Consider the following 20,538-nt stretch of genomic DNA (forward strand, 5'->3'; position numbering starts at 1 on the left):
CTCCATAAATGCTTGTTAATCAGGCATAAAATAATGCAGTCTACTTTTAAATCCCAAGAATATGGATGTTTGGAAACTGAATGGTCATTGTGTTGCAGTATACTTCTGGAAAGACTAGTTTTATATTTAAATAATAAGTGCTTAAGAGTATGAAGTAAGACACTTTCCTCCTTTCTTAACACTAGGCAGCATGTTACGATTGTGGCTTAATAGTTAAATAAAACATGGTAATAATTTTAAAAAGAGGTTTATAATATAGATATTATCCCTTGGAAGATCCCAGCTTTCTCACTACTGCTTTTAGAAGAGAAAAGAAACTTGGTTGAATAGGGAAAAAAAATGATTTGGGTATGTCATGTTGGAACTTTAGTTTGAAGGTTCCATAATGGTGTAGGCTAATTTAATTCCTGTTGGTTTTTTTCCTTTTAAGTGAGCAGAGGAGAAAAATCTTAAAGAGTAATGACATATTAATACCTGTCCATTTCTCTCATTTACTCATGGAAAGAGAAAAAAGGAGGGGGGTAAATTTAATGCATTAGCTTTATTATTTGGGTTAATTTTTATTGTCAGTTACCTTCATGAATGGGCTGTCAGATTTGGACTCCACGCAGCAATGAAAACTAGGGACTACTGATTTTCAACTTAGTATCAGTTTGTTTTCTGTGATATTTTTTGATATATTACTAACTCTATTTTTCACTTTTGGAATGAGATAATATTGACCTAGCTGAATTAGGCAGGTAAGGATTTGTCTCTGGGCTACAATATCTTGAAGAAAGCCTATGAAATTGTTAACTAAATTTTTCAGTTTTCACCAGTTGCTCCTACTGCTAGTGAAGGAGAAGTATTTAATGGTATTGGGCTCTGATGTCCTGGCAGGAAAGGGTTATCAATTAATTTCAGACTGTGATTATGTTTTAGTTCAATGTTTTTACAAGTCTGATCCTTAGGCAATAAGCATTGTACCTGGGGAATTTGTTAAGAATTGAAGACTCTCAAGCCCCACCTCTCAGTCAATGGGTCAGAATTTTGGGGAGTGGGCCCAGAAATCTGAATTTCTAACCAAACTGTCAGTGGCTTTTATATAAGCTAAAATTTGAGAATTACTATATACTTGTTACCAATGTTTCTGTTTACCTGATTTCTTTCAGACCTGGCCTATGAAGTTCTTTTATCAGTTTTTGTAAGGCATAATCAGAATATACTAAAAGAGGCCATTATGATTTACTTTCTGGTAAACAGATTGAGAACAATATTAAAACCAGTATTCCTGTACATTAAATTTATGTTAACTAAAAATATTTTCTGATTATCAAAGTAATATATGCTCATTGTGGAATATTACAGAAATTTAGGAAATTATAAAATGATAACAATTACCCATAATACTATTTCCTGGTGAAAAGCATTATTCTAATTTTGGTTTTCTTCCAGGATCTGTTTCTTCATTTATCCCTACCTTTTTGTTCTTATGGAAAACAACATTTGTATTTTTTTTATTAAGGTATTAAGGTATATGAATGTTTCACATGAAAAAAGCAATGTGGTTACTGCATTCACCCATATTATCGTGTCCCCCCATACCCCACTGCATTGACTGCCCATCAATGTAGTAAGATGCCACAGTCACTATTTGCCTTCTCTGTGCTACACTGTCTTCCCCATGATTCCCCCGACACCATGCGTGCCAATATAATACCCCACAAATCCCCTCTCCTTCTCTCCTGCCCTCCCCCACCCCACCCCTTTGGTAACTGCTAGTACGTTCTTGGCGTCTGTGAGTCTGTTGCTGTTTTGTTCCTTCAGTTTTGCTTCATTGTTATACTCTACAACATTTCTATTTTTTATCCTGCATTTTTTCTACCTGATATATAAGCATTTAACACATTATTAAACTTTTTTCACAAACAACTTTTAGTTGCTTCATTATATTCCATCATAGGAGTATACTGTAATTTATTTAACCTTTTCCTTATTATTGGATGTTTAGGTTGCTCTCAGTTATTTCTGTTGAAAGTGTCTGTTTAATTATCTGAATCTGATTACTTTCCTTAGGATAGGGTTATATATTTAAATTTATTGAGGTCAAAGGGCATAAATATTTTTAAACTTGTTGAACAGCACCAAATTGTTTTGAGAATGGTGTTTATTCCAATATTTTCTTTAGCATCTGCTGAGAATGCCAGAAAGAAGCAAGTAATAGTATTTTTTCAAATCTAATTCGTTAAGGAAAGCATAGTATATTGTTCTTACTAGTATGTCTTTGATTATTAGCGAGTTGAACATTTTTGTCCTGTGCTTATCAACTTTGTTTTAAGTTTTTATCTAACCCAAATTGTCCATTTTGTTTTAGGTCTTCTCTGTCAGTTGAAATGTCTATGATTTTATCTGCCTCAGTCATTCGTCTCAGAGATGGACTGCCACTTTCTGCTTCTACTGACTATGAACAAGTCACAGGCGTGCAGGAATGCAGAAAGTATTTTAAAATGCTCTCGAGGAAACTTGCTCAGCTTCCTGATAGATGTACATTGAAAACAGGACATTATAACATAAAGTAAGACTTGAGTTTACTCCATTAGAATCACTTGCTTATTGTTTGTCATTTTAATGAAATTTAAGTAGTTGCAATGGAAATTTGGCTTTGCTTAGTTTAGGAAAACTTGTTCAAGTCAAGAATCATGTGGTTCTGAACTTGTACTAAATAGTGGTCACTGTGTCATCCCCCTTTTTGCAGTGTCTCTGTGTTTATATCTGGCTTTAGAAAATTTTATAGTTTTGTAGATCACAGATATTCCATGTTACAAGTTGATAACTAGGTATTTACTGGTGTTTTTATATGTCCTGGCAAACTGTAGTGGGAAATACAAAAAAATTGTACATGAGACCTGCCCTCAAAGAACTTAAAAACTTTACATTGTAGTGAGAGAGGAAAGCACTTATAACTATTGCATATAAAGAAAGTAAAACTGGAGGCTGAGGGCTTCTCTGAGAGGGTGATATTTGGGGGTGACCTAAAGATGAGGAAGAAGATAGTCATAATGCTGTGGATGAAGAGCGCAAATCAGAGGCAACAGTTAGTGCAGAGGGCCTTCCATACAGATAACGGGATGGAAAGAAAACTGAAACAATGTGGACAATTAATAGAGTGGCAGAAAGTGAGGTCAAAAAGGTAAGAATGGGGCAGTTTATTTAGGGCCTTCTAGGCTGTGATAGAGAGTTTGGATTGAGTCTAATGCAATAGGAAGCCATTGGAGAGTTTTAAGCTAGAAAATTATGTATTCTGATTTTGGCTTTGAGTAGATCATCCTGGCTACTCTGTGAACAATGGGCTTTACAGGAGAAAGAGTGGAAGCAGAGAGATCATTTAGGAGACTCTAGGAGAGGTTCAGGTAGAGGTGATGTTTATGACCTGAAGGAGGGTAATGATGAGAAGTGCTTGGATTGGGCCATATTTTGGGAGTAGCATCAACAAATCTTCCTAATGGATTGAAATGGCATGTGAGGGAAGGAGAATTATCAAGAGTCACCTCTAGATTTTTGACCTAGAGAATGTCCATAATTACTTGGTGAATAAGGCTGAAATTAAACTTGAGGATGTGTATTTCAGAGATAAAATCAAGAGTCTATTTGGACATATTAAGTCTTAGATGCCCATCAGACATCCATGGCACTGTCAGGTTGGCAACTGGATGTGTAAGTCTGAAGTTTACTACAGAGATTTAGATTTGGGGGTCAGCTTACAGTTTATAATTAAAACCTTGGGGATGGACAAAACCGCCTTGGAGAATATACACTTGAAATGTTTACAGAACAGTTAACTCATGAACAGTTTGGTACTGATTGTGCTAACTAGAAAAATCACATAAGAACAAGGTTCATATGGGTATAATAAGGAGAGGGCTTACTTATTGAGATGACACATGCACCGTGTCCTGAGGAATTGGTAAGCTTTGCCTAAGGCAGAGAGGAGCGCCTTTCAGGTGTAGGGAGGAGAGGCAGAGTAACTGAAGCATGTGACTTAGCATGCTAGGTGCATTAATTTATTTGGCCTGGTGTAGTGAATGGTGATTTAGGGATAGTTACGGGAAATGTCACATGATTAACATGGGAACAGATCCTGAATGTCACTTTGATATGATAGGTTATGGGAAGCTGTTACTGTAGGTTTGAGGGAAGTGACTTGATGAAAAACAATGGTGAGAAGTGAAATACAAGGTGAAATGGAAAGTCTGAGAGGAGAGAGGTGAGTTTATAAATAGGGCCTGAACTAGTAAAATACAAGTGCAAATGAAAAAGAAAATGTCAACCACAAAGACACTTCAAAAGAAGAAATGGTTAAGATTGGTAAGATGGAATACCAGAAATGAAGAGAGAAAGGGACAAAGATTACTGAAGCTTTGGAATTGAATGTAATGAGGTATTTGGAAATGGTTGCTTTTGGGGTATGAGGAAGAAGAATAAGAGAAGGAAGCCCCAGTTTGGGCATTTAAAAAATTTAAATAGTGTTCACCCATGGAGTATTAGTTTCCAAATATTCTATAATCTCATTTATAAGAAATTTATATGAATCCTTTGATTTAGCTTGTGCTCAATTATTTTTAAAAGTTGTAGCTTTGAGGCATTTATTATAAAAAGCTGGTACTCATAAACTAGTAACTTAAAATTCATACATTTGTTTCACTTTTTAGCTTGACCTTCTAGTAAATCTTTAGCTTCATTGATTTTGGCTGCGGTATAAGGAGATGATCCTCCCTTGTCTGGGTGATTTAAAAGCATAATTCATTGATGAGCAGCTCTTATTTTTCTTGTACTGGCAGTAGGGCTTACACCTAGTATTAATGTGGCTTCCCGTTTTGTCATTTTGGGTTCAAATCCACCTCTGTAACAGCCACCACTGAAGGCAAATTTTGGCAGACTTTGGAAAACTTGTTTTACTTGAGGCTCCCTGTGCTTCATGGCTTGCAAAACATAATGGCCTGCAAATCCTGCAGCAGCAATGGTCAGTCCAACTGCTACCACTGTGCTGGCCATGGCTCTGGTGCAGCTCATCCCAGCCCAGAGGCCGCAGCCACCCACCCCATGCATCTACCAGGATGTGATGCAGCCACCCCCAGCAAGCATAAACCACCCAGATATGGGCAGCCTCCATTTTGAGCATTTTAATTGTTGTGACCAGGTAGTGCATTGGAGGTGGGATAGAGATTTTGGAATTTTAACATGGAAGTTAAAACTGTGAGGGTAAAAATGCTCACTGAGTTTTCTAAAGGCCCACAATAGAACTTTAGGGAACATCCGTAGTTACTTGGGTCATCTAGGTAAAGGTAAAATAATGAATTGTCATCTTTAACTAGGTTTCCTGAGCATTTAACTGGAAAATGTGGTAGTGGTGGTGGTTCAAATATATCTAAGTTGATAGCCTACTTCTATTTTCTGGAGAAAAAAATTAGAAAAATTTAAATATTTAATAGACTGTTTTAGTGCCCTTGTTCATTATTTTGAGTTTTAACTGTTACTGTATAGTGCTGTAGACAGAAGTCAACATTACAGGAGATTAACTTGAATGTATATTAATTCTGGTAGATACCCTGGACTTTAAAAAAAAGCAACAACTTCTTTTTAAACGTTTTTTGTTCCTCTACCTTATTCTCTTAAAAATAGAGTAGAATGTAGTAAAATTCTTAATACCCCTCCAATTCTGTTTCACTGTTGTGAATTCTAGATCTAAATCATTTCTTTCACCCCATCTTATTCCACAAAATATATAAAGCGACTTAACAAAAATATGATTTAGTAGTACAGGGAAGAGAATTATATGAAGGAAAAAGTAAAGTAAGAAGATAATAATGAACTAAAGCAACATTTCCTTCTGAAGATGCAAACTACATAGTCTGTTCATGTGTTGAAAGGGGCTACAAATATTGCTCTGATCTTTTTTTGTTGCCAAAACAAAAGGGGATAATGGATTATTTATAGGATTCACAGTGGCCATTGGATAAAAACATTGCCTTTCGTGTTAACTGAGACCTGATGTACCTAAAGAGGCACAGCATTTGGGTAGCATTTTTCAGCAGCCATAGCAATAAACTCTTTATGATTTTTCTATTAATTCCTTAGTGTATGCGAATGGATTGATACAAGAAGCAATTTTATGAGAGTTTAGCAGTGGGATGAATCAGCAGTGGTCTAATTTGGCCTGATTTAAGAATACAATGTAGACATGTCTAAAGGAATAAATAGATTGCATGGCCTTCAGAACCACACATAGAAAAGCCTCTATGCATGTTATTTTTATAGCTAGGTTTTTAAAAAGATTGAACAGATTTTTAGTTCTAGTTCCTAACAAGAACCTAGATTTTATATATTTTCTATCACAGATTAGAGGTATTGTTCATTAGTTTCGTGTTTACCGAGGTTTTCATGCTATGAAAAATTTAGATTGAAATGTATAAAATTGGGAGTTTATTTTCATGTGTTACTTGACTTACTTAATATTCTCATGTGACAACTCTTTCTGACCACGAGTTTGCCAGATAAAACTCATAGATCTGCGGTGGTGCTATTGTAGGACAGCCTGAAACTGGCACCAGACTCCTCTCTGCTCTCCTAGCCAAGTTTCTACATGGGTCTCTTTCCTTCAAAGCCCAGCTTATAGCTACTTCTTTTGAATCACCTTTTCCTTGTTATTACTATTTCATTTCTCTAATGGTGTCACTCTCTTCACAGATTGCCTATAGCACTTGTTTGACTTTTTCATCATTTATTTTTCTTATTTTTAATTTATTTTAAAACTTCTATATCCACGCTCTGTTTGTAACTAGATTGTAACTCATTGAGATAATTGATCTGCCATGGCTTATATTATTTTTGATTCCTCATCTCTTAGCATTGTGGTTTTCAGAAAATTGAGGTGCTCTCTTTGCAGAATGCCACTGAGAACCAAAACAAAGTAACTAAATGTATAATTATGTGCTAAATCAGGTGGTACCTCACCTTGGATTCTAGTTGAATAGGTAGAGGAAGACCAGGTCTTTGAGAAAAAAACTAGAGGACTTACATTTAAAATAGATAAAATTCCTTTAATTTTCTCCCTCTGTGTATTGGGAAAATGATGAAACTCATCAGATTGCAGGGCTGAGTACTTCATTTCAGCAAATAGAACGCATTCTGTGAAGCATGGCTTGTGCTGGCACAATGCTGTGCATATTATAACATAGTAGCTGCTAAGTGAAGGATGGTTGTTTTGAAGTATGGCAGTGTTCAGAATGCCATAGACTTTGGTCTAAGGTTTCATTTTCTCCAGAATTCTTCAACTGACTTGTTGATTGGGGACAGGGGTGCATAATCCAGTTTTGTGATTTCTTTGTACTTTACATGGTAATCGTACAATTCTCTCTGTATAAAATTTCAAGTAATTCATCTGTTTCATAAGTTGAAGGATACCTTCCTTGAATTGTCATAAATGTTTAATATATGAAAATAAGTTGTGCCATACAAAATCTTAAAACTTTGAGATTAATTTTGGGGGTTTAAATATCATAGTTACACATTTTTGAGATCTTTAAACATTGAGACACTGATTTTATAAAAAAAAAACTTTTGGGAGGTCAATCATACTCTGTTGTGAATTTCAGTGCAATTCCTTAGTTCTTTCACCATGAAATTATTTGAGTCTGTTAATGACTGTGAGCCTCAGAGATTCTCTCCTTACCTGAGGATTCACTTTCTCCATATTTGTCCCCAAACTGGTACATCACTAGGAATGCTATTTTAGGCTTACCTGACTCTTTGGATTTAGTTTCTGGCAGTGCCTTTCTTTTACTCTTTGGTGTTACTTTCTGATTACATGAGTAGTAACTTCAACAACCCAGTTATTAAGTACCTTCACTTGCTAGGCACTTTACTTAGACTTTGCAACAGCTCTGTGAATAGCTAATAAATAGAGCTCTTTTATTTGCCAAGGACAGAAACACAACTCACTAGCTTAAGCAAAAAAGGGTATTGTGAAGGACAGGCTGGCTTCTCAGTTGGCTGGAACCAGGGACTCAGATGTTACCAGGAATCTTTGATTTCTCCAGTCTCCCTCCTTTTGCAAATAGGTGTTCTCCATGTATTAGAAAACACTGTACAGGCTTACTTATTTCCAGCTGAGGAACCCTTCTCCCTCCATATTTCAAGAAAAAGATTTTATTGGCTTTGCTGTGTTGTGGCCTCTTTCTGGACTAACATTGTGGTCAGAGCACTGAGGTACTCTGAGCTGGATCCTGGATCACATGCCCACCCCTTTGATGGGCAGTTCTACCAAAGTCACATAGAATAGGTAGTGTGGCTGGAGATAATTCTGCAAAGGGAAGAAGTGAAGGGACACTGGGTAGATAGCATTATAATACTACCTCCCTTAGGTAACAGATGAGGAAACTGAGACACAGGGTGTAAAGAAACTTGCTCAAAGTCACAGAGAGAATAAATGATATATCTGAACCACAGTCTTTGGCTTCAGCATTCATATTATTCTCAGCTAAAAGAAAGAGTTGCCTTCCTTACCCTTAATGTCTCTCTTGAAAGAATAAATTCTAATTCTTCTTACTTTTTATGGAGAGAAAAATTAATCAGGGAAGAGAATTAAGTGAAACTCCCTCCCACCTTTGGGGCTGAGAAATACAAGGAATGGAGTATGTGTGAGGTCTAAAATGGATGAGACAGCATTGTCACTTTGGAGACCAGATGTTTGGTGAGGAAGGGGCATGGCAGGGGAATGCAACCCACCACTACTACTTGGGGAAAGAAGGCAACCTGTGTATCCTACTTGCCTGTTTTGTCTCCTTGCTAGCATCACATTACTTTTCTCTTGTTTATTATGGTAAAATCGACAGCTTTTTAGCACTGTGTATGTTAAGTAGGTGCTTATGAACTAGTATGGGAACCTTATTACTTTTACAATACGCTTTTTGTGGGAGAATAAGCTCTACGGGAATAAACTTATGGAATTTAGCCAATAGGTAAATTAGGGACTACACATAATTGATTATCTAAAAATGTCAGGAGCTTCATTCTCTGGGGGGTGAATGGGAAAAGGTTAGTGAGAAAGAGTGAATCAGGAGATTAACTCTGCAGAAAAAGAAATGAAGGGTGTTAAAGGCAAATTTTGCTTGTTATCTTTTGTCCAAGGCTCTGATTGTGTTAATGTTAATTACCTTTGGTCACTTAAAATCATCTGATTCTCCTTTACTTTTCTGTTGTAAGTTGCTATCGCCTGGCATATTGCCTGTTAATAAATATTTTCATATTTAGTGAGGTTAATGTTAGTGACTAAATGAGTCTTTTATTCATGGGATAATGTGTTATGATTTAGCTCTTCATCATTGGAGAATAATTGCAATTTGACCATTTAAAAGAGGAGGGAGAATATAAGATGTTCCTGATGGAATGCTGCACGTGGTAGATGCTTAGTGTTACTGAGGTCTCACCTCCTTAGCATCCCAGTGACGGCAAAGTCTTGTTTCACCTTGTTTCCTGCTAGACATATTTAATGATGATAAAATCCCTAAGATATACTCATTTTCATAGTATCAAACCTTTTTATATCTTAAAGTTTAATTACTTCGCTTTAGAGAATAGAATTTGGTGTGGAAGGTTATTTTGAAAATAATATTTTTTCATACTTAGCAATTTTAACTTAGATTAGAGATGGCATGTCCTACTGGAGAACTTTTCTTCCCCAGGAAAGCTATTCACTGGGCAAATGTAGCTACAAAGGATAAGCAGATTTTCTACATGTACAATTGCAGAATGAAAATATTATCTATTGCAAATATTATTAGTGTCTCAATTTGTAAATAGTTGGCTATTTGTTTTTTTCAGTTAGCATGCTACAAAATGCAGTTTTGTTTCCTTATCTTGTTTTACTATATCATTTTATCATTTTAAGTGCATTCCTAATACTGTATTGCAAGTGCCTGGCAGGCAGGGACTTAGTCTTTGACATCAGAGCCTATGGAGTAGAATGCTATATACATATGCTAGGTGCTCTAGTATTTGCTGTGGGGAAGATGATTGCTTTCACTGTTTAGTTTGATGAAGCAGGCTAGAATTGTACTAATAATACCAGTGTTTAATTGGTGATGTGTAAAATTTCTTTGACAGTTCATAAATAAAATTAGATATCAGAGAAAGTTTAATGTTTAAAACTGTTTGTTTTATTCGACTTTAGGAATAACTTGCGGTATGGCTTGCTGGGATGCAAAAAAGAATTAGCTTTTAATGAAGTGATTGAAAGGGATAAATCCCCTTTTCCTAGAGTTTGAATTTCTGCCAGCCTTACCTGTTTAAGACCCACTTGATCCTGGAACTCCCTCAAGAAGTTCCTAGTGTATGTGCAGAAACCAAATGGGTAATGAGGTTAGATAATTCCTTGGCCCAAAGAAAGGCAATAGCTATAAAGACCAAATATAGTGGTACCAAAGCCCAAAAGTGGAAGGGAAATGAAAAGGGAAATCAGAGGAAAATAGGAAGAAAACAATGGCAATTTAAAAATTATACTCAAGGTGGAGAAAAGAAGACTCTCTGCATGTGTGTGTGTGTTAGTAATGACTGTGATAAAAGGAGAACAAACTTACCTGTTAGACTCTGTAGCCATCTGGAGGTACTCACTGTAGAGGTAATTCCACGTGGTCCCTGAGAGCAGCCCCCTCTTTGAAGTAAGGGGATATTGAAGCTCACTAACCTGAACCCTAAAGCCTTCTGGGAACACTGACGGGAAGATCAGATGAAGTTATACTCCCTTCTGTCATTTAGTCAAGTATTTATTGGGTTTCTGTTTGCATAAATACTTTTAGATACCAGCCAGCTGTACAATTATATGTGCACAATATACTCAACAAAACCAGGTATAACTGAGTGAACTAATTTATTGAATAGTTATTACGTACTAAACACAAAGTGTTCTAGGTGCTAAGATTACAGTGGGGAACCATACAGAAATCATCCTTCTCTCATGGAACATAGATATCAGTAAGAAACATTACAACAAATAAACACATAAGTATATAATTTCAAATTAGGTTAGTTACATGAAGAAAAATAACAGCTGATGTGATGTAACCATGGGGTGGGCTCAATTTAGATTGTGCTCTCTGGAAGGGACTTTAAGAACTGAAGGATGAGTAGGATTGATCATATCAGAACTGAGCATTGCAGATGAAGCAGATGGAATTTGTGAAGCTTCTCAGATGGGGAGTTGGGGAACTGGGTGAGTTGGTATCTTTAAGGATCTGGAATGGGACTAGTGTGGCTGGAATCCAGGGAGGGAGAAACAGAGTGATTTGTGATTTTGAAAAAGTGGAAGAATGTTGGTGAATTAGGACATAATTGGTTTACCTATACACTAGGGAAGTTGGTGTTGTGTTGTGGAAAGAATGTGAGTTTTGGAGTTAGAACTTTATTGCCACTCTGCTTCTTAGTGGTGTGTGGCCTTGGGTAAGTTACTAAGCTTCCCTGAACCTCTGTTCCTTCATGTGCAAAATGGAGCTAGTGCCCCTTTACTGTGAGAATGAAATCAAGTAAGATAGGCAAAGCACTTAACAAAGGTTCTGCATTCATACTAAGGGGTCAGTGAACTGTACCTGCTGCTGTTACTATTACTACTACTTCTCTTCTTCCTCCTCTTCAAGGCAGAAGGACAAAGGCCAGGTTGTCTATCAAATGTGAGCTAAATGAGCCTGATGAACAGGCCAAAGCATGTACGAACTGGTATGCCTGCAGGTGACTTCAGACCTTTTCATATGAGTGGTCCTCAGGGAAATGGTGGGAGTCTTTCAGTTTGTCCCAGTGATAGTTAAAAAAGCAGAAAGTCTTTTGATAACAAAAGTAAATTGACTGAGCCATATGTACTTTTGGAAAACTGACTTTGCATTTCAAAGAAAGACAGCATTATAAGGCTATATTTGGCATGAAAAGCCATAATATTGAAGAACATTTTATAGCCTTTTCAGAGAGTATCATGGAACATAATTATAAAAAATAAAGACTTTGAAATAAAGACTCTGAAAATGCTGACATAAAATCCTAAAAACAGGGTTTCCTTTCATTCACAAATAATTTTCTAGTTAAATTTAGTGTAAGTAAAAAAACCATTGGAAAAGCTGTCATGTAGGTGTCTATTATTAATGTGGAAATAAAGTAAAAACCAGCCATAGCACAAAAAAATGGGGTCCAAAGTTTTAGTATATATTTGAAAGATAAATAAACTCCTAGCTAGCCATTTGGGAATTCTGAATGTTTGATAGCCAATCACCTATTGTGTTCTATCACAATTCAAGTTATTATTGGGTATATTTGAATGCTAATGACATGTCAAAAAATTTTGACAATGACAGTGAAGATTTTTTTTGAAAGATAAAATTACTTGGAAAAACAAATACTTAGCTTTTGATTTGTATATTAATTTTGTAGAAAAATGCAACATGTTATAGCTAAACTTTTTTTTACTCTGGCCCATGAGAAGAGATACCTTTTACTTTGTGAGCACTACCCATATACAAATAGGAAACTGAAAAGTTTTATAGAACAATATGCATTCAGAAAGGAATTCCAGGTTTTTCCAGAAACGTAAGATCAGCATAATGTCCCCAGTATTGTGTCACACACCATTAATAATAGATGATTAATAGGTGCTACCCCACATCATTTGGCTGCCTGGAATGGTCTTTTAGAAAGACACACACACACACACACACACACACACACACACACACATATTACATAAACACACATATATATTTATATTTACTTACATAGACATAAACTCTCACTGGAAGGATACAAAAGAAATTAATAATAACATGAGTTACTTTTGAGGGACATAGGTATCTGTAGGCAAAGATTGGGATAAGACACTATGTACAGTATTTCCTCTCTCATTTTTCATTCTTTTTCAATATTTGAGTCGTGATATGTTCTAAATATTAAATCCAAAATAACAGATAAATTCTGCTTCTACAGTATTAGAGAAAAAAGGGGGTTGGGGGCCTTCAGTATGGATCAGGGTTTGGCGGTAAAGATTGCTGTAACAGAATAGCAGTGTCTGGTGTAGGAGCGGAAGTTAGAGTCTATATGCTGTTCACTGCCCTTCATTTAGACCAGCTCTGTTAGCAGTGCTGTAAAAGGATGTTTAAGTGACTGATTAAAAAGAGTTAATCTGTTGTCCCAGGCTCTGCTTATTATAGAGGGAATGTACCTCATTCTAGAAAGTTTTTTTAAATAGAACATAGTTAATTTAAACATTTCAGTGCTTAAAGCAGTTTTTTCTTTTTAATTTTTAACTTATTTAGAAATAATTTCAAACTCACAGAGAAGTTGTACAAATAAGAACAATACAGATAATACCTGTACCCAGATTGACCTTTGGTTAACATTTTACCCCACGTGCTTGATTTTATCCATCTACCTATTTATCTGTTTATTTTTGTTTGAACCATTTGAGAGACATTAACAAATACCATGCTGCTTTATTCCTAACTACTTCAAAGTGTGTTTTCTAAGATTAGGGATATTCTCTTACTTAACTGTAAGCACAGTTATCAGCACTATTAATATTGATATTTTTATCTAATCTACTGCCTGTTTTCCATTTTTGTCAGTTGACCCAGGAATGAGCTTTATAGCATTTTTTTTCTTTCTTTTCTGGCATAGGATCCAGACTAAGGTTAGGTATTACACTTAGATGTGTCTCATTGGCCTTGTAATTAGAAACATTGCCACAGCCTTTATTTCTTTTTTACGACTTTGAGATTTTAAATCTCAGCCCCCCTGCCTTAAAAAAAAAACCCAAAAAACAGAATACTGATCATTCTGATACCCTTCCGTGATTAAATTCAGATCATGCACTGTTGGCCAGAATAGTACATAGCCGATATGTCTTTCTGAGGATATCACATCTGAGTCACAGAAATCAGTCCGTTGGCCCCTCATTATGATGTCAGAGCACTTGGTCAGGGTGCTGAGTAGTTTCTACTGTATAATAAATATATTCCCTTTGGCAACCAATAAGCAATCCATGGGAAGATATTTTGAAACCATGCAAGATTCCCTGCTCCTTACCAAAATTTCCACCTAGATTTAGCATCCATTGATTGACCTTGCTTGATCCAATCCTTACCACATTGGTTGCAAAAATGCTGATTTTTTTACAATTCTAGCACCATCTGTACATTTGCCTGTTGGCACTTAACACTCTGCTGCAAGAGTCCTTCTTAGTCCCCTTTTATTTTATTTGTTGTTATTACGAACTTGTTAAGTTCCTCTTTTTACCCCCAGTGGCCCATAATTCATTATTATTTGAAGTAGGGGATTTGATTCTGGGGTCAGTGGATGACTTTAGGAGGTTGGTAATCACCCTGAAATTGTGTGCCAAGTTCTGTGTTGTTTGGACATCTTCCTGATGAGAGCATGCATAACTTTCATCAGAATCTCTGAAGAGTTCTTGATTCAAACAATGTTAAACTCCGTGAGGTTGAAGAGTTAAACCTTAAGACTTAACGCTATCCGTATGTACCCTTATGTATTTGTATAATTCTTTCCCCTGCTTTCTACGCCAGGTGGTAAATAACTGAAGTGTTAGAACCTCAGTGTATGTACCTCTGTAGGTGTGTTCCATTTTTTTGTCTACTGTAATTGTAGCTGAAAACAGTATTATATTTTTGTTCCTTTAATTTTTTTTACTGGAATATGTAATTTTAATGTCCTCATTGCTACCCTAGCTGCAGTTTATAATATATATAGAACCAGTCTTGTGAAACAACATATTACCTTGGTTTCATTTGAAATTTTAAAACCAATGTTTTTTACACTATAGTTTTATTAGCTCTCTGGGAGTGAGTTACATGATGTTGTGCACTGAAAATTACCCCAGTGTTCTGGCCTTCTCTTTCCTGGATGAGCTTCAGAAGGAGTTTATTACTACTTATAACATGATGAAGACAAATACTGCTGTCAGACCATACTGTTTCATTGAATTTGGTAAGGGACTGATTTTTTTTTTCTTTTTCATCATCATGTCTCCATCTAGTCATAAGCAATTTCTTACCTAATACTGGGGGGCAAGGGGAAAAACAGAAAACTCTGCTACCTTGCTTTTGATAGGATAATTTAACAAATAGTTTATATATTGTAGCAACTTCTTCATTTAGGAACTTGTAAGAAAAAATTTTGTTTGAACTGTGGAAGGGATTATGGTTATTTGCACAAATAGTTAATCCTGGAGAACAATCTCTCAATGAGAAATTTATAAGCCAGGGATTCAGAGTTTTGTGTTTATGTGATAACCTTTTATGGTCTGCTTAACGTAGAACAGAGATTGGCAAACATATGCTGGAGAGGACATCTTTTAGGCTTTAAACACCATATGGTCTCTGTCACAACTACCCAACCCAGCTATTGTAGCTTGAAAGCAGCCATAGGCAATATATAAATGAATGAGCATAGTTATACTCTAATAAAACTTGATTTACAAAAACAGGCTATATTTAGCTTATGGACATTAATTTGTTTGACTCTTGATATAGAAGGAAAAAAAGTAAAACCAAATTGTAAATGGTGGAAATAAAATGGTAAATATTTAGGAAGTATCTTAGAGGGTATTTAGGAAATAATCTTTTATTGATCTCATTAAATTTATCTGTAAAACATATTCTAAGGTATAAGCATTAAAAAAGAAAACAGGTTAATAAGAACTTGCAATTTCTTATGTATGTTCTATGTAATTACAACTGGCAATTACTGACAGACTTAGTATTTTATGAGCTATGAATCCCTTTAAAGAGTCTGGTTTAAAGTTAAAGAAAACTGTTTTTGTTAATGTTCAAAGTAATTCCTTGAAGTGGATATAATAGTAGAAATATTCTTATAGTCATGTAGTGCTAAAACCTTAGTTTATTCACAATTATTAATTTGTAGAGTGAAAAACGTAATTCCATGATGTACTAATCATTAAACACAAATAATATTAGAATATTCTATGACAGATTTGAACAGTTTGGTAACAAATTAAACTGTTTATCTGCAAGATATACTGTCCATAAACAATATACTCTCAAATGATTTAATTAACAAATGACTATAAGGGAATTTATTTTTATTTTGCATAGATAACTTCATTCAGAGGACCAAGCAGCGATATAATAATCCCAGGTCTCTCTCAACAAAGATAAATCTGTCTGACATGCAGATGGAAATCAAGCTGAGACCCCCTTATCAAATTTCCATGTGTGAGCTGGGGGCAGCCAATGGAGTCACATCTGCATTTTCTGTTGACTATAAAGGTGCTGGTAAGATTTGTTCTGGTGAGTTCTAGATCGCAATTATTTCACACAAAAAAAATCTTTTGTAAGAACTTTTTTAAGTCGATAAACCTATTCTAATATTTTTAAGCAAGTACATGAGAGAATATAGAAGTTCAAAGTAATCCTTTCTCCCAGTGGTTTATACAGTGATCTACCAGATAATACAACTAATCAAGAAAATACTTTTAAATAACAATCTCAGGGGTTTGCCAGGGAAACATTTAAGAAAGTTTCTTCATAAACATTTTCTAGAAATGAATAATAGCTTATTTATAATATTTGTTTCTAGTCATGTAAAGTGCTTTGCATCATGTCAAAATAGCTGTGTTCAAGGCCAGTGTTCTTGACTGTCACAGAAAATGTGATCATCTACTCAAACTTTGCCTACCAGACAAAGAATACCATACTCAACAGTTCTGACAGGTTGAAAACTTTTTCTTAAAAATGGAGACCTCATTATTTTATAAGGTACCATAGGCCATTTTTGAATTTCTTGTTTAAAAAATTCTTTCTTACATTTTGAGCTAAAATCTGTTCCCTGTAATGCCTACCTGCCTGTCTAAATTCTGTGACCTCTCTCTCCCTCTCTTCAACTGTACCAGAATAGCACTTCAGAACTTTGAAGCCAGCAACTCTGTGTCTTTTCTTTTTTTATTAAGGTGTCACTGATATACACTCTTACGAAGGTTTCACATAAAAAACATTGTGGTCACTACTATGTTTCATGCATATTATCAACTCCCCCCACACACCCCATACCCCACTGAGGTTACTGTCCATCAGTGTAGTAAGATGCCACAGAGTCACTACTTGTCTTCTCTGTGCTACACTGTCTTCCCCGTGACACCCCCCCACACACACCATATGTACTAATCATAATACCCCTCAATCTCCTTCTCCCTCCCTCCCCACTCACCCTTCCCCACCCCTCCACAACCCCTCCCCTTTGGTAACCGCTAGTCTCTTCTTGGAGTCTGTGAGTCTGCTGCTGTTTTGTTCCTTCAGTTTTGCTTTGTTTTATTCCACAAATGAGGGAAATCATTTGGTACTTGTCTTTCTCCACCTGGCTTGTTTCACTGAGCATAATACCCTCTAGCTCCATCCATGTTGTTGCAAATGGTAGGATTTGTTTTCTTCTTATGGCTGACTAGCATTCCATTGTGTATAAGTACCACTTCTTCCTTGTCCATTCATTTACTGATGGACACTTAGGTTACTTCCATATCTTGGCTATTGTAAATAGTGCTGCAATAAGCATAGAGGTGCATATATCTTTTTGAATCTGAGATCTTGTTTTCTTTGGGTGAATTCCTAGGAGTGGGATTCCTGGGTCAAATGGTATTTCGATTTTTAGTTTTTTGAGGAATATCCATATTGCTTTTCACAATGGTTGAACTAATTTACAGTCCCACCAGCAGTGTAGGAAGGTTCCTCTTTCTCCGCATCCTCACCAGCATTTGTTGTTCCTAGTCTTTTCTATATTGGCCATCCCAACTGGTCTGAGGTGATATCTCACTGAGGTTGTTTTTTTTTTTCAATTTTTATTAAGGTATTATTGATATACACTCTTATGAAGGTTTCACATGAAAGAACAATGTGGTTACTACATTTACCCATATTATCAAGTCCCTACCCCTACCCCAATGCAGTCGCTGTCCATCAGTGTAGTAAGATGCCACAGATTCATTATGTGCCTTCTCTGTGCTACACTATTTTCCCCGTGATCCCCCACACCATGTGTACTAAACATAATACCCCTCCGTCCTCTTATCCCTCCCTCCCTACCCACCCTCCCACACCTCTCCCCTTTAGTAACAACTAGTTCCTTCTTGGAGTCTCTGAGTCTGCTGCCATTTTGTTCCTTCAGTTTTGCTTCATTGTTATACTCCACAAATGAGGGAAATCATTTGGCACTTGTCTTTCTCCGCCTGGCTTATTTCACTGAGCGTAATATCCTCCAGCTCCATCGTGTTGTTGCAAATGGTAGGATTTGTTTCTTTCTTATGGCTGAATAGTATTCCATTGTGTATATGTACCACATCTTCTTTATCCTTTCATCTACTGATGGACACTTAGGTTGCTTCCATATCTTGGCTATTGTAAAAAGTGCTGCAATAAACATAGGGATGCATATGTCTTTTTGAATCTGAGAATTCTTTGTATTCTTTGGGTAAATTCCAAGGAGTGGGATACCCGGGTCAAATGGTATTTCTATTTTTAGTTTTTTGAGGAACCTCCATATTGCTTTCCACGATGGTTGAACTAGCTTACATTCCCACCAGTAGTGTGGGAGGGTTTCCCTTTCTCCGCATCTTTGCCAGCATTTGTTGTTCTTAGTCTTTTTGATGCTGACCATCCTTACTGATGTGAGGTGATATCTCATTGTAGTTTTAATTTGCCTTTCCCTGATGATTAGTGATGTGGAGCATCTTTTCTTGTCTGTTGGCCATCCGAATTTCTTCTTTGGAGAACTGTCTCATCATATCTTCTGCTCATTTTTTGATCGGGTTATTTGCTTTTTGGGTGTTGAAGTGTGTGAGTTCTTTATATATTTTGGATGTTAATCCCTTGTCGGATATGTCATTTACAAATATATTCTCCCATACTGTAGGATGCCTTTTTGTTCTACTGATGGTGTCCTTTGCTGTACAGAAGCTTTTTAGTTTGATATAGTCCCATTTGTTCATTTTTGCTTTTGTTTCCCTTGCCTGAGATGCATTCGGGAAAAAGTTGCTCATGTTTATTTATTTTTAAATTAAAAAAATATATATATTTTATTAAGGTATCATTGATATATACTCTTACGAAGGTTTCACAAGAAAAACAATGTGGTTACTACATTCACCCATATTATCGAGTCCCCCCTGCACCCTATTGCCGTCACTGTCCATCAGTGTGCTAAGATGCCACAGAGTCACCAAAAGTTGCTCTGTTTATATTCAGGAGATTTCTGCCTATGTTTTCTTCTAAGAGTTTTATGGTTTCATGACTTACATTTAGGTCTTCAATCCATTTTGAGTTTACTTTTGTGTATGAAGTTGAACAATAATCCAGTTTCATTCTCTTACATGTAGCTGTCCAGTTTTGCCAACACCAGCTATTGAAGAAGCTGTCATTTCCCCATTGTATATCCATGGCTCCTTTATCATATATGCTTGGGTTTATATCTGGGCTCTCTATTCTGTTAAATTGATCTGTGGGTCTGTTCTTGTGCCAGTACCAAATTGTCTTGATTACTGTGGCTTTGTAGTAGATCTTGAAGTTGGGGAGCGTAATTCCCCCAGCTTTATTCCTTCTCAGGGTTGCTTTGGCTATTCAGGGTCTTTTGCGGTTCCATATGAATTTTACAACTATTTGCTCAAATTCATTGAAGAATGCCATTGGTATTTTGATAGGGATTACATTGAATCTTTAGATTGCTTTAGGCAGGATGGCCATTTTGATAATATTAATTCTTCCTATCCATGAGCACGGGATGTATTTCCATTTATTGGTATCTTCTTTAATTTCCTTCATGAGTGTCTTGTAGTTTTCAGGGTATAGGTCTTTCACTTCCTTGGTTAGGTTTATTCCTAGATATTTTATTCTTTTTGATGCAGTTGTGAAAGGAATTGTTTTCTTGATTTCTCTTTCTTCTAGTTCATTGTTAGTACATAGGAATGCAACAGATTGCTGTGTATTAATTTTGTATCCTGCAACTTTGCTTAATTCAGTTATTAGTTCTAGTAGTTTTTGGGTGTATTCTTTTGGGATTTTTATGTACAATATTATGTCTTCTGCAAGGAGTGACAGTTTAACTTCTTCTTTACCAATCTGGATGCTTTTTATCTCTTTGTGTTGTCTTATTGCCATGGCTGGGATCTCCAGAACTGTTGAATAAAAGTCAGGAGAGTGGGCATCCTTGTCTTGTTCCAGATCTTAAAGGAAAAGCTTTTAGCTTCTCGCTGTTAAGTATGATGTTGGCTGTGAGTTTGTCATATATGGCCTTTAGTATGTTGAGGTGCTTGCCCTCTATACCCATTTTGTTGTGAGTTTTTATCATGAGTGGATGTTGAATTTTGTTGAATGCTTTTTCAGCATCTATTGAGATGATCATGTGGTTTTTGTCCTTCTTTTTGTTGATGTGGTGGATGATGTTGATGGATTTTTGAATATTGTACCATCCTGGCATCCCTGGATTAAATCCTACTTGATCATGATGGAT

The 20,538-nt window shown here is 36.1% G+C and overlaps 1 protein-coding gene and 1 pseudogene across 6 annotated transcripts in view; one reads left to right on the plus strand and one right to left on the minus strand.

Moving 5' to 3' along the window:
- SEC22A (SEC22 homolog A, vesicle trafficking protein) overlaps nucleotides 1–20,538 on the plus strand; it is a 68,135-nt gene that overhangs the window by 1,162 nt on the left and 46,435 nt on the right. For all 6 annotated transcript variants that reach the window (XM_057503326.1, XM_057503332.1, XM_057503324.1 and 3 more), the window contains exons 2-4: nucleotides 2,354–2,554; nucleotides 14,849–15,012; nucleotides 16,140–16,334. In XM_057503326.1, coding sequence (XP_057359309.1) covers nucleotides 2,373–2,554; nucleotides 14,849–15,012; nucleotides 16,140–16,334 — 541 coding nt within the window. In that variant the 5' untranslated portion in view covers nucleotides 2,354–2,372. The remainder of the gene's footprint in view (nucleotides 1–2,353; nucleotides 2,555–14,848; nucleotides 15,013–16,139; nucleotides 16,335–20,538) is intronic.
- LOC130684017 (mitochondrial import inner membrane translocase subunit TIM14-like) lies at nucleotides 3,074–12,551 on the minus strand (annotated as a pseudogene).

Source organism: Manis pentadactyla, chromosome 1 (assembly GCF_030020395.1).
Source record: "Manis pentadactyla isolate mManPen7 chromosome 1, mManPen7.hap1, whole genome shotgun sequence".
In the NCBI taxonomy this organism is placed as follows: Eukaryota; Metazoa; Chordata; class Mammalia; order Pholidota; family Manidae; genus Manis; species Manis pentadactyla.